At 55.9% G+C, this 14,161-nt stretch overlaps 1 protein-coding gene across 1 annotated transcript in view; it reads left to right on the top strand.

Moving 5' to 3' along the window:
• The first annotated feature begins 5,471 nt into the window (after nucleotides 1–5,471).
• Nucleotides 5,472–14,161, top strand: part of HS3ST4 (heparan sulfate-glucosamine 3-sulfotransferase 4) — a 298,370-nt gene continuing 289,680 nt past the window's right edge. Inside the window, exon 1 of the mRNA XM_084880970.1 lies at nucleotides 5,472–6,238. Within this exon, the coding sequence (XP_084737096.1) occupies nucleotides 5,508–6,238 (731 nt within the window). The 5' untranslated portion in view covers nucleotides 5,472–5,507. The remainder of the gene's footprint in view (nucleotides 6,239–14,161) is intronic.

Raw genomic sequence — 14,161 nt, 5'->3', positions numbered from 1 at the left:
TTTCCACCAAAGGTAAAAACTACAAAGAAAATACTTGAGAAATGGAATTTGAATCATAAAAATGAAAAGCATATGTAATAATAATAATAAAAAAACATTAAAACAATTTCCTGGTAAAGACAAGCTGGTGCCCTGACTGGTTTGGCTCAGTGGATAGAGCATCGGCCTGCAGACTGAAAGGTCCCAGGTTTGATTCTGGTCAAGGGCATGTATCTTGGTTGGGGGCAAATCCCCAGTGGGAGGTGTGCAGGAGGCAGCTGATGGATGTTTCTCTCTCATCGATGTTTCTAACTTTCTATCCCTCTCCCTTCCTCTCTGTAAAGAATCAATAAAATATATATTAAAAAAAAGACAAGCTGGTAACTCAGTAATTGGAAGATATATGATAGAGGGGAAAATCTGATATCCTTAATATCTTAAGAGGCTTTTACGAATCCGTAAAAGCAATAATAGCAACTAAGCCACTGACAACTAATAAAAATAAAACCTGAACACCTTCCTGAGTGTGAGCACACACTCTGTGAACATGAGTGGGGCTGAAGGAGTCCCAGTGGTTGTCTTTCTCTGTTTTGTTTGTTTGTTTGTTTTTGTGGATCTGGTAAAGGGGCTGTGGGAAGGGTGCTGATACGACCACAGTACTTGCCAATGGAGGACAGTAATGACTATACTTTTTCCTCTTCTTCTCAGGTTGCCTACATTTCCCCTCCTTGATGCAGTGATCACAGGACCAGGGCTGCGAACAGGGACGGCTCCTGAGCTGGGAGCTGTCATAGTTCCCAAGGGCCTGACTGAGCAGGGGTGGAGGGGGGTGGGGGTGCCTTCACCCTGCCAGCACTGGGGCCAGCAGTGAGTGCAACTGCTCTGCCTGGTGGTGAAGCTGGCGCTGCAGGTCTGCACCTGTGTCCTCTCACCGCATGTGAATCAGCGTGGACGGAGGGAGGCACTTGCTAGACCAGCACTGCTGCCTGCGGCCCAGGCCAGCACCATGGCGAAGCCCTGTGCCTTCCAAAGGGGTGAGCGTTTGGGACTACGTGAGGAGAAGGGTGAGTGAGGAGCACATGGCTGGGCTTTGCCATGGGGGAGATCCAACACTAACACCTGACAGAGGCTCAGAGGTGGTATTGCCTCCTGGCTCCTCAGAGCAGGTCCGCCTGGAAGAGGGGCATGTGCGGCTGAGACTCCTCCTGGAGACCGGGGAGATCGGGTGGCGGCCTACAAACCTGAGTGGCCTTGCCCTGCGCTGTATTTTCATGTGACAAGAGGCTGGGCCGGATGGTTAATGGTGACTGAACAGGATTCTAGTCACATGCCAGTGCCTTTTGACCTCTGTGACTGTCTCCTCCCAGGGACCCTGGGAGAAGCCCAGGGGTAAACGGTGAAATGGTGACTTATAATAAGAAATGTATGTTTGGCCCCGCTGGCAGGGCTCAGTGGTTGGGCATCACACCAGGAGGTGATGGGACTCCCAGACAGGGCACATGCCAGGGTTTTGGGCTCGATCCCCAGTTGGGGTGTGCAGGAGACAGCTGCTCAATGATTCTCGCTCATCATTAATGTTTCTGTCTTTCGCTCTGAAAAAAAAAAAAAAAAGTAATCTATTTTCAGTCTTGGACCCATTTCTGGCACAGAGCTCCTTGGGACATTCTGTGATGAGAGAAGTAACTGCTTTTGTTATTGAGGTGACTTCTGAAAAGCCTTTAACTGAGGTGGGGACCCAACCCTGGAAACCTAATTCGAGGGTTGGAACTTTTAGCAGTCCACATCCCAACTCAGGGAGAGGAGGGACTGGAGGTTTAATCTACCGCCAACGGCTAAAGATTTAATCAGCCCTGGATATGCAACAACCCTCCACAAAACAGACAGTCAGACACACACACACACACACACACACACACACACACACACGGGGTTCTGAGGCTCCCAGGTTGGTGAGCATAGGGTTCAGGGAGAGGGCACCTGGAAACGCATGGAAACTCCGCGCGCATCCCCACACCCGCTCCCGCATCTCCCCCGGCTGCTCCTGGGTCACATCCTTTCCTAACAACCGGTGATCTAGAGCAGTGTTTCCCAACCTTCTCTCATGATGAGAATCACCTGGTGGAGTTGTTAAAACACAGATTCCTGAATCCCAACTAAGAAGTGCTAAACTAGGATTTTTGAGAACATATAGGTAAAATTGCATACCTAACTTAGTGCTCTGTCTTAGAGCACTAGTTAAGTATACAATTTTACCTATATGTTCCCAAAAATCCTAGTTTAGCACTTCTTAGTTGGGATTCAGGAATCTGTGTTTTAACAACTCCACCAGGTGATTCTCATCATGAGAGAAGGTTGGGAAACACTGATCTAGAGAGCAAAGCGCTGCTCTGAGTTGTGGGAGTTGTTCCAGCAAAGTGACGGAACCCAAGGAGGGGTCCTGGGGCCCTCTGACTTAGAGCCAGCCGGTCACTGGCACAGGTGACAATGGAGCAGGCTGAAGGGAGACCATCCTGTGAGACTGAAATTAGCCAGAGTTCATTTCTGTTCCTTAGAAAAATGGAGAAGGCATTAGACTTGGCGTGCTGAATGCTACTGGCAGCTCAGGGAAGCGAAGCCCAGCTCCCACGCCGGCTGGTGGGACAGAAGACAGAAGGGTGCACACGCATGTTCTGAGGAGAAGGTTTACTGGGAGCAGGCGTGTCGGGAGCCAGTATTTAGATTCAAATAATTATGGTGACCACTGTGCGTCAGGCACCGGGCCTGGTATTTTGCTTATGAAATATAAGCCAATTTCATTCTTCTTCTTTTTTTTAATTTTAATGTTTTTATTGATTTCAGAGAGAGGAATGGAGAGGGAGATAGAAACATCAATGATGGGAGAGAATTAGTGATCAGCTGCCTCCTGCACGCCCCCTACTGGGGATCGAGCCCACAGGCAGGGCAGGCGGTTCCTGGGTCAGAGAGGGCACCCTAGCTTCGGAGTCTGTAGAATGGAGGCGTGCTGGAGGCCTGGAATATTGTAAAGCTCGGCGGGTCTGACTGGGCATGGGTGAGGCTGAGGGAACAGAAAAACGCTTCCCTCTGGTCTCCAGACCCAGGGATTGCGGAGTCTGAGTTCTCCCTATGAGACAGCCCCAACTTCCCATCACAGGGCCCGGAAGAACTGCTCCCAGGACAATCCTGGATCCAGAGCAGAGGAAAGGGAGCCAGACCAGCCTGAGAGAAACTTGTATCCCCACACCGACTCTTCCCCAGCAGCTGCAGGCCTAACAGCCCAGCAACAGTTCTCTTCCTGCTGGAGCCTCTTATTCCAGTGTCACTGCTTGGGGACCAGCGGGCGAAAGGGTCGTGGGAGATTTCCCCTGAGCAGCCTCCAGGCCAGTAAGACGCATGCAGGGTACCCTTCAGGGGTGGCACCAGGAGCATATGCCCCACCTGCCTGGCTTCTCAGCCCAGGCGAGGGGCCCAGAGTTGCCGGATGTGCTGTTTCAACAGCAACCTCGTATCCAGATATTTTTGGGGAAAGCCCTCAATCTTAAAATGATGCCACTGTTTTACATTTCTTCATATCACTGTGCTGGCCACATTCAGCTCTCCATTTGCCACCTCTGGGCTAAATTTTAATACCACTTTGTCCAAACCTTTCCAAATCTGAAAGCACATCTTTCGTGAAACTAGATCTTGGAACAGGTTCTTAGGATGGCTGAGAGGGTGGGCAGTGAGGGTGGGCGCTGCTGGTGTAGGTGGGCCCTGGGCCACAGGCTTGGCCTCAGGTGCTTGGCCTTGCAAGAGTGAGGGACCCTGGCAGTGGCCTCCTGGCTGACCTCCCTACGCTGGGCTGGGCTGGAAAGAGGGATGGGTGAGCTGCGTCCCACAGCTGCAGGGGCCCCAGCCCAGGAACAGCACAGCAGTGCGGCTGTGTGAGCTGGAAAATGCACCCCCGGTCCCCGGGTGATTTACAGGACACCAGCCCCTGCGTGCGGAGCCCTGGTGCTCCATAAAGATGCATTACGAGGGAATAATCTTTATCTGAACTGGAGCTGCGGCGGCGAAGGAGACTGTCCAGCTGAGAGCAGCAGTGAGCTTTTGTTCGATCTGGAAAAGTCCCTGTTCTTCATCGTATTTGATTAACATTTCTTTTTCCTCTTTGACACTAGGTATCTAGTTAATATTTAGACAGTATATACATTTTCTTTCAGCGGCTGTATCTATTATGTGATCAAACACACCACACCAGACCCGCCAGGCCCCCAGCTGTGGCTAGCGGGGTGGGGGTGGGGGTGGGGGGGAGGGATACCTGGGACTCTCAGGGCCAGGCCCTAGGCGGGACAGGCCGGGTGGGGTTGGGGGTGGGGGTTGGGGGTGGAGGTTGGGGGTGCGGGGTGGAGGGTGGGGGGGATCCAGAGCCAGCCCTGTCTCCAGGAAGCAGAGTCTCTCAGCTTGTTTGTTTATTAGGTGTATAGATGAAGGACGGTCTCAGGCTATTTCAGTTCAGAAAAATCTGAATTCCTTTAGTGGCAATGTTCCCAAGGGACGCTGGCGCGGCTGTGATTGAGGAGGGGGCAGAAAGCATCACCTGGTGGCTGGACAGAGGCAAAGGTTTGGGGCAGGAAAACCTGGGGGTTTGTGTCAAAGCTCCACCCACCAGGAGCTCCCAGCTAAGATGGGGAGGCTGGAGAGATGGAAATCGGGATGGGGAAGCTGCTATGGAGAAGAAATCGCTCCTGGGCCCAGACAGGAGGGTATCTTGGGAGAGAAGGGCGGGTCCGGGCCGGCAGAGTTTGCCTGGGGTCCCAGGGCAAAGGGAAGCCGAGCTCGCTAGCCCCTGGCCCCCTGCTTCCCGGTGCCTGGCGCCGGTGGCGCGTGGCGGGCGGCGGGCTTTACCTCCCTAAAGTACTGGGAGAGGATGGAGAACGCGGTGTCCCAGGCTCCCAGGAAGAGGGAAACCACGGGCTGAGCGGGGGACACCTCCAGTGTGTGTGCGGGGGGCACAGGATCTCCGCTTCCCGGCGCCCCAGCCCTGCGCTCGCCTCCGCTCCGCGCCCCCTCCGCAGGCGCGCGCGGCGCACACCCCTCCCCGGCGGCGGGGGCGCGCGCCCGGCCTCCCTCCCTCCCTCCGCTCCGCTCGCTCTCCGGCAGAAAGTTAGCAGCGGGAAGGAACTCGGGGCCGCACCAGCGCGCGGCGGCGGCGGCGGAGGCTGGAGCAGGAGCCGCGGCCGAGCCTGGAGACAGAGGCGCTGCGGGCGGAGCAGGTGCAGCCGGGCCCGCGCGCCCCCCTCGGTCCCCTGGCCAGAGGCTGAGGGGGGGCGCCGGGGGCCGCCCGGACTCCGCGGGCCGAGCCGGGAAAGGGGCCATGCGGCCGGGCTGGCCCCGGGCGCAGCGGGACGGCGGCCAGGGCCGGGGGCGCAGCGGCGTCGCTCCATGCAGCCGGGGCGGCTGGGCGGCGGCGGCGGCGGCGGCGGGGGCGGCGGCTGAAACCATGTCCGGGCAGCGCCGGGGGCCGCCGCCGCCGCGAGCCGGGAGCCGCGATGGCCCCGTGGCCCGTCCCTCCTCCTCCGCCGCCGCCGCCTCCGCCTCTGGCCGCGCCGCCGCCGCCCGGCGCCTCGGCTAAGGGGCCGCCGGCGCGCAAGCTGCTGTTCATGTGCACCTTGTCCCTGTCCGTCACCTACCTGTGCTACAGCCTCCTGGGCGGCTCGGGCTCCCTGCAGGTCCCGCTGGCGCTGCGGGAGCCGCCGGGCGCCGCCGCCGCGCCCCCGCCGAGCCCGCCGCCGCCCTCGCCGCCGTCCCCCGCGCGCCTCGGCGCCCCCGCGCCGCCGCCGGACAACGCGAGCCGCGCGGAGCCCACCGAGCCTCCCGAGCGGCCCGCCGCCCCCGGGGCCGACGGCTGGGGGCTGGCGAGCGGCGGCGGCGGCGCCCGGGACGCCTGGCTGCGGCCCCCGCCGGACCCCAGCGAGGTGACCGCGGCGCGGGGCGAGCTGCCCGGGAGGGACCTGCCGGAGAGGGACGCGCCCGAGCCCGGCACCGCCGAGGAGGAGCTCGCGGGCCGGAGGGCGGCCAACGGGAGCGGCGAGCCAGGCGGCGCCGCCAGCACCCCGGACTACGGGGAGAAGAAGCTGCCCCAGGCGCTGATCATCGGGGTCAAGAAAGGGGGGACCCGCGCGCTGCTGGAGGCGATCCGCGCGCACCCGGACGTGCGGGCGGTGGGCGTGGAGCCGCACTTCTTCGACAGGAACTACGAGAAGGGCTTGGAGTGGTACAGGTAGGACCGGCGCGGCGGCGGGGAGACCGGAGGGAAGTCGCGGCGCCGTCCCAAGGGCCCGCGCCCCGCGCCCCGCGCCCGCGGAGGGAGGCTCTGGAGCGCTGGCGGGGCGCCCAGCGCGGAGGGAGGGCTGGGGCCGGCCAGGGAGGGCCGGGCCGGCCGGGGCCGGGGAGGAGGTGACGGCGGCTCTGCCTCCTGAGCTGCTGGTCCAGCCAACTGCTTCCTGAACCTGCGCAGCTCCATGCCTGGGAGTTCCCGGCCCTGGTGCCCTCCGCGTTCCTTCCGCAGGCTCTTGGGGGGCTCTGCGCTCCCGTTGGGGACGCGGAGGACTGAGTCCGGGCAGCCAGGTTGGCCAAAGGGCTTTGAGATCCCCGGGAATCTCTCAGAATCGCCCTCGAACGCATTTGCGTGGCTGTAATCCAACTATAAGTATTTTCAGGATAGAGCAAAATGAACAGGGAACAGTTAAAAAGCTGGTGCTGGCGAGTTTGGGCTTTCTAGTGAAGACCTAGGATGTCCGCAGAACTTTCTGTCCCCTTGGCCGAATGAACACTGGGTTGGGTTGTCTCCATAGCACCGCTGAACAGGTGCCAGAGGTGCCCTGGGTGCTGATGCCTGCACCCAAGCCCTTCCCAGCTTTCACCCCCTCCTGTTTCCCCCTCTGCCAGCGGGCGGGCAGGGGTGGAGGAGATGGAGAGGGAGAGGAGAGAAGAGGAGGGGGCTAGAAAGTTGAGCGCAGGTAACATAAATGAATGCCCAGCTTTCTTGCCAGCCCTAACATTTAAAGCAGCACTGGCACTGATGCCCACACGCAAGCCTCCTTTGCTGTTCTCTTTCCCCCCTTCCCACGTTTTATCTCCTCCGAAAACGGATCTGGATGGCTGGCCCCATCTCTGTTGCATCTCCGTAATTAATTGCAATTGTCAAAGGGAAACACTGGCGGTGTCAGCCAAAGTGATGTTATCATCCTAACAGAGCCAATAGGTAAAACCAGGACTGTTTCCTAACAAGTTGTTTTCCTGTTGAAGGGATGGCGTTCTCAGTTTAAATTACAGCCTGGGAAAGTTTTAGAAATAACAGCTTCAGGAATATATAATAAATGTGTGATTGCTTCCCCCCTCCCCCCTCCTATTTTTAAAATACGCTTTGTACTTGGAAAGCTGGAGAGAGGACACTTAGGCATACACATTCCAGCACATTAAAGGAAATAGCAAATGTGTCTGTTAATGTCCTGCTTGTTTCAAAAGAGAGAACTAATTGCAACATTTTTAGGAGGCTTCAAACAGCCCCTTCCTATCAAAACACAAAACAGCAAGTGCCCAATTTAACTGGAAAATCAGTACCGCGAACATCACAGGCCGTGACTTCCGGTTGCAGTTATCATTAAAAAGGTGTTCGGATCATGAATGCAACCCTGGAGGAGGGAGGGGCGCACTGTCTGGGGAGGGTTCGGTTAACTGATGGTTGCAGGAAGTTCTAGCTGTTTCTGTGGGGGCAGTTTTGGTCTTGTGAGGATAGCTGGTTCCCCCTCCCCCCACCGTCCTTCCCCCTCTCCCCCCCCTTCCCCCCCCCCCCACACACACTACTGATTGTAAAGCTGTGTATCTTGTGAGAAGTGTCAAATGCCCTCTCAGGAGAGGGTGGCCTAAGGATCAGATCTTTGGGAAACGTGTGTGGGTAGTGCAGCAGCTGGAGACAGAAGGGGGGTGTGACGAGATACCTTCAAGGTGGTGCGGGGTGTGTGGTGGGATGCGAGTCAGGAAGCCCTCGGGCAATTTTCTGACTGAGGGACTGAAGATGCCTAGGCGGGAAAAGAAGGCACATGCACTGCCTCGCTGTGGGGACCTGGCTGTGGTATTTGGGGCTCCCCTTCCTGCTACATGGCAGAGATGTGGCTGGAAGTGGAGGATCACGTGGTGTCTGTGTTCTCAGTCCCACCCAGGCTGTCTGGGTGGAGGGTCCCTGTATTGCTGAGGTGTGACCGGAAGTGCTGGAGAAGAGTCTGCCAAACATGGAGGGAATCTTAGCCGAGCGGACTCCCAGAACCCCTTGCACCCACAGAAGCACATGTGCCCTGATGACTGCCATGTCTCTAGCCTTACCAGGGCCAGCGGTGCTCTGTGGCCCCGGGATTTTCCTGAGCTCCGTCCCAGGCTCCCGCCTCTGTGCGTGGGAGAGGCGGGCCGGGCATCCTCACTGGCTTGTAGAGAGGAGGCCATGGCACTGATTCAGGCCAGGACAGACACCTCGCTCTCTGTCGCTGGTGTGGCCCCGCCTCTGGAGGTTCCACTTGCCCTGGAGTGCCAACACCCACCGGAACCTTCCCCTTCTGCCACCTGATGGCACAGCCCCAGGTGAATTCAAGGTCCTCTCTCCCCCCCCTGGCCCCCCCCCCCCCAATGCACTTCTTTTTCTGTTCAGTGTGCCTCCCAGGGCCCACCGATTCTGCAATGTCTCTGGTGCTTGTTTTCCGCGAGGGGGCAGAGCAGCGGCTGCTCCCAGCAGGGTGGCCTGGGCCTTCGGGGGCAGCCCAGCAGCCAGCAGCTGCGCCTTCTCCCAGCCACTCCAGTGGTGGCTAAATCCGGGTTTTGCTTCCTCCCGTGCTGTTGATCTAATGTGATTTAAAAACACATTTGGGATTAGAACATGTGCCTCCGATTTCCAGGCCCCGATAGCCTCCTGGATTAGGGCGTGTTCCGGCTGCAGCGGAGCCGGCTCCCTCCTGGACAGCAAGGCCAGCGGTCAGTGACGCGGGCAGGCTACACCTCCACGCCCGCCCCCAGATGAAGGGCAGAGTCCCAGCCCTCACCTGCTCTGACAGGAGCTCGGAGCTGAATGGGCAGGGCCTTGCATGCTGTAAGGGCGGGCCCTGTGGTGGGGTGGCCACCGCAGAACCCATCCAAGTGAGGAGAGCGTGGCCTCCCACCCTTTAGACTGTGCAGCCACCATGGCCGCGTGCCAGCCTTTGGAAGCCACTCAGCCCGGGCGATGGGCAGTGACCCTGCAGGAGTTCAGGCTGTCCTCACGGCCAGCAGTTGACGCCCAGCCCACTGGCCGGGAACGCCACTCGGGGGAGGGTTGCTGTAGTCCGCCAGGTTCCGGAGGACAGTGGTGACAGCATCATTGCCACATGGCGTCTGGGGAGAGAGGGAAGGAGGACCGGTGCTGTGATTGTGGGGGTTGGCGCTGGAGAGACTGGTCACATTGGAGCATCATGAGGAGGCTGAGTGTGCCTGGTCCACGGGTGGCTCCAAGGGCACACGCCTTGCCCAGGGTTTCTGGGAAGGACCCCCGGGAGCTGCCCGCCGTGAGCTGGCAGGGTCTGCCCCACCGCAGAGCTCCCTCTGCCCTGCATGGCCACACAGAAAGCCCTGGAAGACCGTCTTCCTTCTTGTGTTCCACAACTTTTATCTGTATTTTCTGTGTTCCAGTTCCGTTTCTGGTCCTGGGGATAAAGTGGGCCCCGCTGGTTCTGGAACTGGCCTTTCACAGGGATGGAAAGATGGCAAACCGCAAGGCTGTCTTTGTGCCTCTGTCAGGGCGGCTGCTAGGAAATTTAAAGGTGCACTGGCGACTTACATTTTATGCCCGCTGGACAGGGCCCCCTCCCGCACATCAGTGCTTTTACACGTCCAGCACCAGTCCCTCGGGGATGCTGTGACCGTGCAGCTCTGACTCAGCACGGCCGGGAGGGGCAGGGGGTGCTGAGATCACAGGTCTCAAGTGTGAGGGGCAGGGGCTTATTAGAGTGTGATCAGTGCACACGCACCTGTGGCTTTAAATCAGATGACAGGAAATGATGCCAATGGATGTTTTCAAAGTAGCAGGGGCAGCGAGTGCCAAGGCCCTGGGGTGGAAACGATTTCCAGAGCGTCTTTTATTATTCCCGAAGCACGGCCTCGGAAGCTGGACAGGCCTGAGCCCAGTTCCCGGTGATGTTGTGTTCCCGTTGGACGGCCTGGGTTGGAGAACAGCCTCAGTTTACCTGAGAGTAGTTCCTTCCTTGCAGGGTTGTTGGGAGGAAGAAATGAAATGACAAGACTGAACATATTTTATTTTCTAAGCAAAAAATGGGTTCTAGAGCAGAAATCCAAATAGGCCCAAACTGGGTTTTTCCATTTCTCAATCTTGTTGGTCTCATCCGCTTTATACATTCTATCTCAGCTGTGAGGATGTTCGCGGAAATGATTCCTTACCCGGATGTTTTGGGGAAAATTTGATAATGACTGGCTTTGCAATCTATATCAGCTTAACCTTTTCAACCAGGGGTCGCCGAGGGCCGTGGGCAGCCTGGAAATGAGGGAAATGAGCCGGGTGGGGAGGAACGGGGTGAATGTATTCTGTAAAGGGGTGCCCACTGCTTGCGTCCAGCTTCTCTTTTCCATGCTCAGAGGTGCGTCAGGGTTACCCGGTCTCCCATTTGGGAAGAAAAAGTGGAAATCAGGTTTCAATGTGAAATATCCTGGTTTTGAACGTTGGCAACAGAATGAGATTTCTTCAGAGTGCCGTGTGGCCAGCACTGTGAGGCAGCAGACCGCACCTGTGGGCGGGACCAGCCGGCTGCTACCCCTCCCAGCCTCCGCTCCAGCCCATGGCAGAGCGTCGCCGGCGTGGCTGGCCCGTGGCCTTGCCAGGACCGCTGCTTCCACGGGCTCCTTCAGTGTCCATTCCCCTCCGAGTCCCAGGTCTGCACCAGCGTGGGGCAGAGGTGCTGCGCTGGCCACCACACAGAGGGGCTAGATGGAAACAGGGAGGCAGATCAGGGCCGTTCACAAACACGCTTCCCGCCTCTTCCCAGTGAAGGTTTTCTGGAAGGCGGGAGAATGCTCCTGTGCTCACTCACGGATCATGAGTGCCCAGGCCGGATCCTTGCGGGTAAATTACGCTTACAAATAGAGTCTGGTCAGAGTTAGAAAAGTTGGGTTCTAGGCTGTGCTCTGCCACGTACCAGTTCTACCAGACGTCAGGTTACTAAACAAAACAATCTCTCTCTCACTCTCTAGCTCTCTCGCTCTCCTCTCGCCCTCTCTCTCTTTCACTCTCGCTCTCCTCTTTGTTTCTTAGATGATGAGGCTAGATTGTCTCCATAGGGCCTGCCCATTTGTTCAGGCACTGAAATATTTTGGTTCTAGAACACATTTCTATATTGTTCAGAGGAACAAAAAGGAAGAGTAGAAGCAACATTGTTTGCAGCATGTTTTTGCATCTTTGGGCCAGAATCCGCTCATCCTCATTGCTTGACACTGGACAAGTTACTTAATGTCACCAAGCCTCGCTTTCTTCATCTGTATAATGGGCTTCCTGTTACTTCCAGGGGATCATGTGAGGACGAAATAAAATGGTATCCATAGTACCCACAGAGCTTGGGACAGCCAGTTCCCCTCTCCCCTTCTCTCCTCTCTCTCCCAGTTTTTCTTTTTTCCATTGCTTTTCTCTTCATTTCCTTCCTTTTATTTTACCAGTCCTGAAGGTCCCAGAGAGAAAGCCATAATGCATTTTTTTCATTTGAATGCAGTCTTTTATTTCCAGATTATGTCTGAATGAGGGATTTCAAACCCTGAAGCAGCTCTTCAGTAGCTCTCCAGAGAATAATCAAAGCCGATTCCAGAATTTGGTCTGTTGTAAGGGGAGCAGGAGGAGGAGAGGAGTCAGCGGGCTGTCCAGCAGCACGGGGAGCTGTGGGCATGTCCTGGAGCCCGCAGTGGGAATCTGCTGCCCGGACCGGGCGGCTGGCCGCACCATCGGCGGAGCTGAACAGCTGAGAGCGCAGGGCTGGTCCGGGAGGCCCGGGAACTCTGTGACATGTGGCTGCTGCCACTGCCCCTGCCTTCGGAGCACAGTTCACTGTTAGTCTTACTTCCAGTCAGGCCAGGAGAGAGGCCCGGGGACGGGGTGAAGGACTGATTGCTGGGCCGCATGTCAGGGCTTCGGTTTCACGTGATGGTGGCGATCTGGCTCCGGACCTGCCGGACCGCCGGTTACGGCTATCCCTCGATTCCATGGTTTCTGTGGTTGGACAGGCACCTCTATAGCTGTCTTGGGAATTTCACTCTGAGATTATAACTCGCTGAGGGAACCTCTCAGCCCATTTTGCCATTAATTAAAAGCAGGCTGTTGGTTTTTGTTTTGTTTTTTAAACACTTGCCAGTTAGGATGACCTTCCTTTAAATTTTTTTTCCACCTTTACTTAGAGATATAAACATCTGTTTACAGGGAAACAAGGCAATACATGAAGATTGTCCATGCTAGAGTTTGAACTTAAACTGTGACAAACAAGAAAGGTAACTTACTGGCATATGTGATTAGGAAGACGTAGGGGGTGATGGGCATCAGGAAAAGCTGGATCCAGGGGCTCCAATGGCGTCCCCAGGGCTCCCGCTTCCCGCTCTCTGCCATGTCTCCCTGCCGTGCTTCACTCTCAGACAGGCTGCCTCACCACGTGTTAGACAAGGCAGTCAGCAGCAGGCCTGGTGAGCATGTGCATGTCTATCAGCTGTGGGAAATGGGTTTCCTTAGGAGTTTCTGTAAGAAACCGCAGAAGCCGGTGGCCCTGCCGGACATGTGGCCTCCCCACAGCAGTCCTGGTGCAGCATTCATTTTGTCAGGGTGGCCAGGTGGCCACTCCTCGGTTTGGGGGTGGGGGTGGGAAGGGCGGGGGGAGCCGAGAAGCAGGGTGAGTCCCATTGGAACCATAAGGAGTAGTTTTCCTGCAGAGAATGCGGCTTTCAGAGGTTCTATTGCTAGAAGTGGGGGGATGGGACAGTAAACCACATGCCCATTAAACACGCAGACCCACGCTGGGCCGGGCACAGGGTCTCTCTCAGTATTTTAATCCAGGAAGAGGAGCAGAGGGTTCATTTGGGAGGCTCGGTGCCTGTGTTTTGGCCATTCATCTATTCATTGATTGTGCATGTATTGATCGCTAATTACTTGCTGGGGCAGATGGGTGTCCATCGTGGCCAGGAATCGGAAAGCACTCCTGGGGCAGAGACATGGACCAGCACCGACTCCGTTTCATAAAAGTCCGTACAAGGTGGATCCACTCCAGGAATGGAAGGATGGTTTAATCTTAGAAAAATGTAATCATTTGACTTATTCTTAATGCAAGTAAATGAGAACATCCTCGGATTTGTTTTATGGATGCTAAAAAGACATTTGATCAGATTAAATATCTGTTCCTGATTTTTAGTACAACCCGTGATAAAACAGGCTCATTCCCAAACCCAGCATCGTGTTCAGTGGTGTAACACTAGACACACCCCACAATTCTGGACCAGGACCCAAAGCCCATGGTCATCACTGCTATTTACCATTGCTCAGGAATTAACAAACGATGCTATTAGATATGGAGCAGAACAAGAAGGTAGGAGGTAGAATCATCACCATTTGCCACTAAGTTCCTCTCTTTTTCAAAAACTTAAGTAAACAATGATGTTATTAGGAACAATAATAGGATTTATTAAGGGATGGAAATTAATATGCAAATCTACAAATTTCCTATATGCCTACACCAGCAATTTTGAAAATATAATGAGAGACAATATTCTATTTATGGAATCAACCCAAAAGACAAAATAACTAGGAATAAATTTAGCAAAAATTGCAAGGGACTTGTAAGAACAAAATTTCAATACTTTACTGAGGGGCAATAAAAACAAACAAGTGGCTGTAGCTGGGTTGGCTCAGTGGATAGAGTGTCAGGCTGCGGACCGAAGGGTCCCAGGTTTGATTCTGGTCAAGGGCACATGCCTGGGTTTCGGGCTTGATCCCCAGTTGGGGGCGTGCAGGAGGCAGCCAATCGATGAGTCTCATCATTGATGTTTCTATCTCTCTCTCCTTCCTTTTTCTCTGAAATCAATATGCATTTCTTTCTTTCCACCCATTTGTCACCCCCTCTCTCCTGCCCTTTCTCCTGGAGTTCTT

The sequence above is a fragment of the Pipistrellus hanaki genome (assembly GCF_964339955.1).
Source record: "Pipistrellus hanaki genome assembly, chromosome: 4".
NCBI lineage: Eukaryota > Metazoa > Chordata > Mammalia > Chiroptera > Vespertilionidae > Pipistrellus > Pipistrellus hanaki.
Note: the sequence above shows the minus strand (reverse complement) of the source record. Positions and strands in the feature narration are given on the sequence as shown.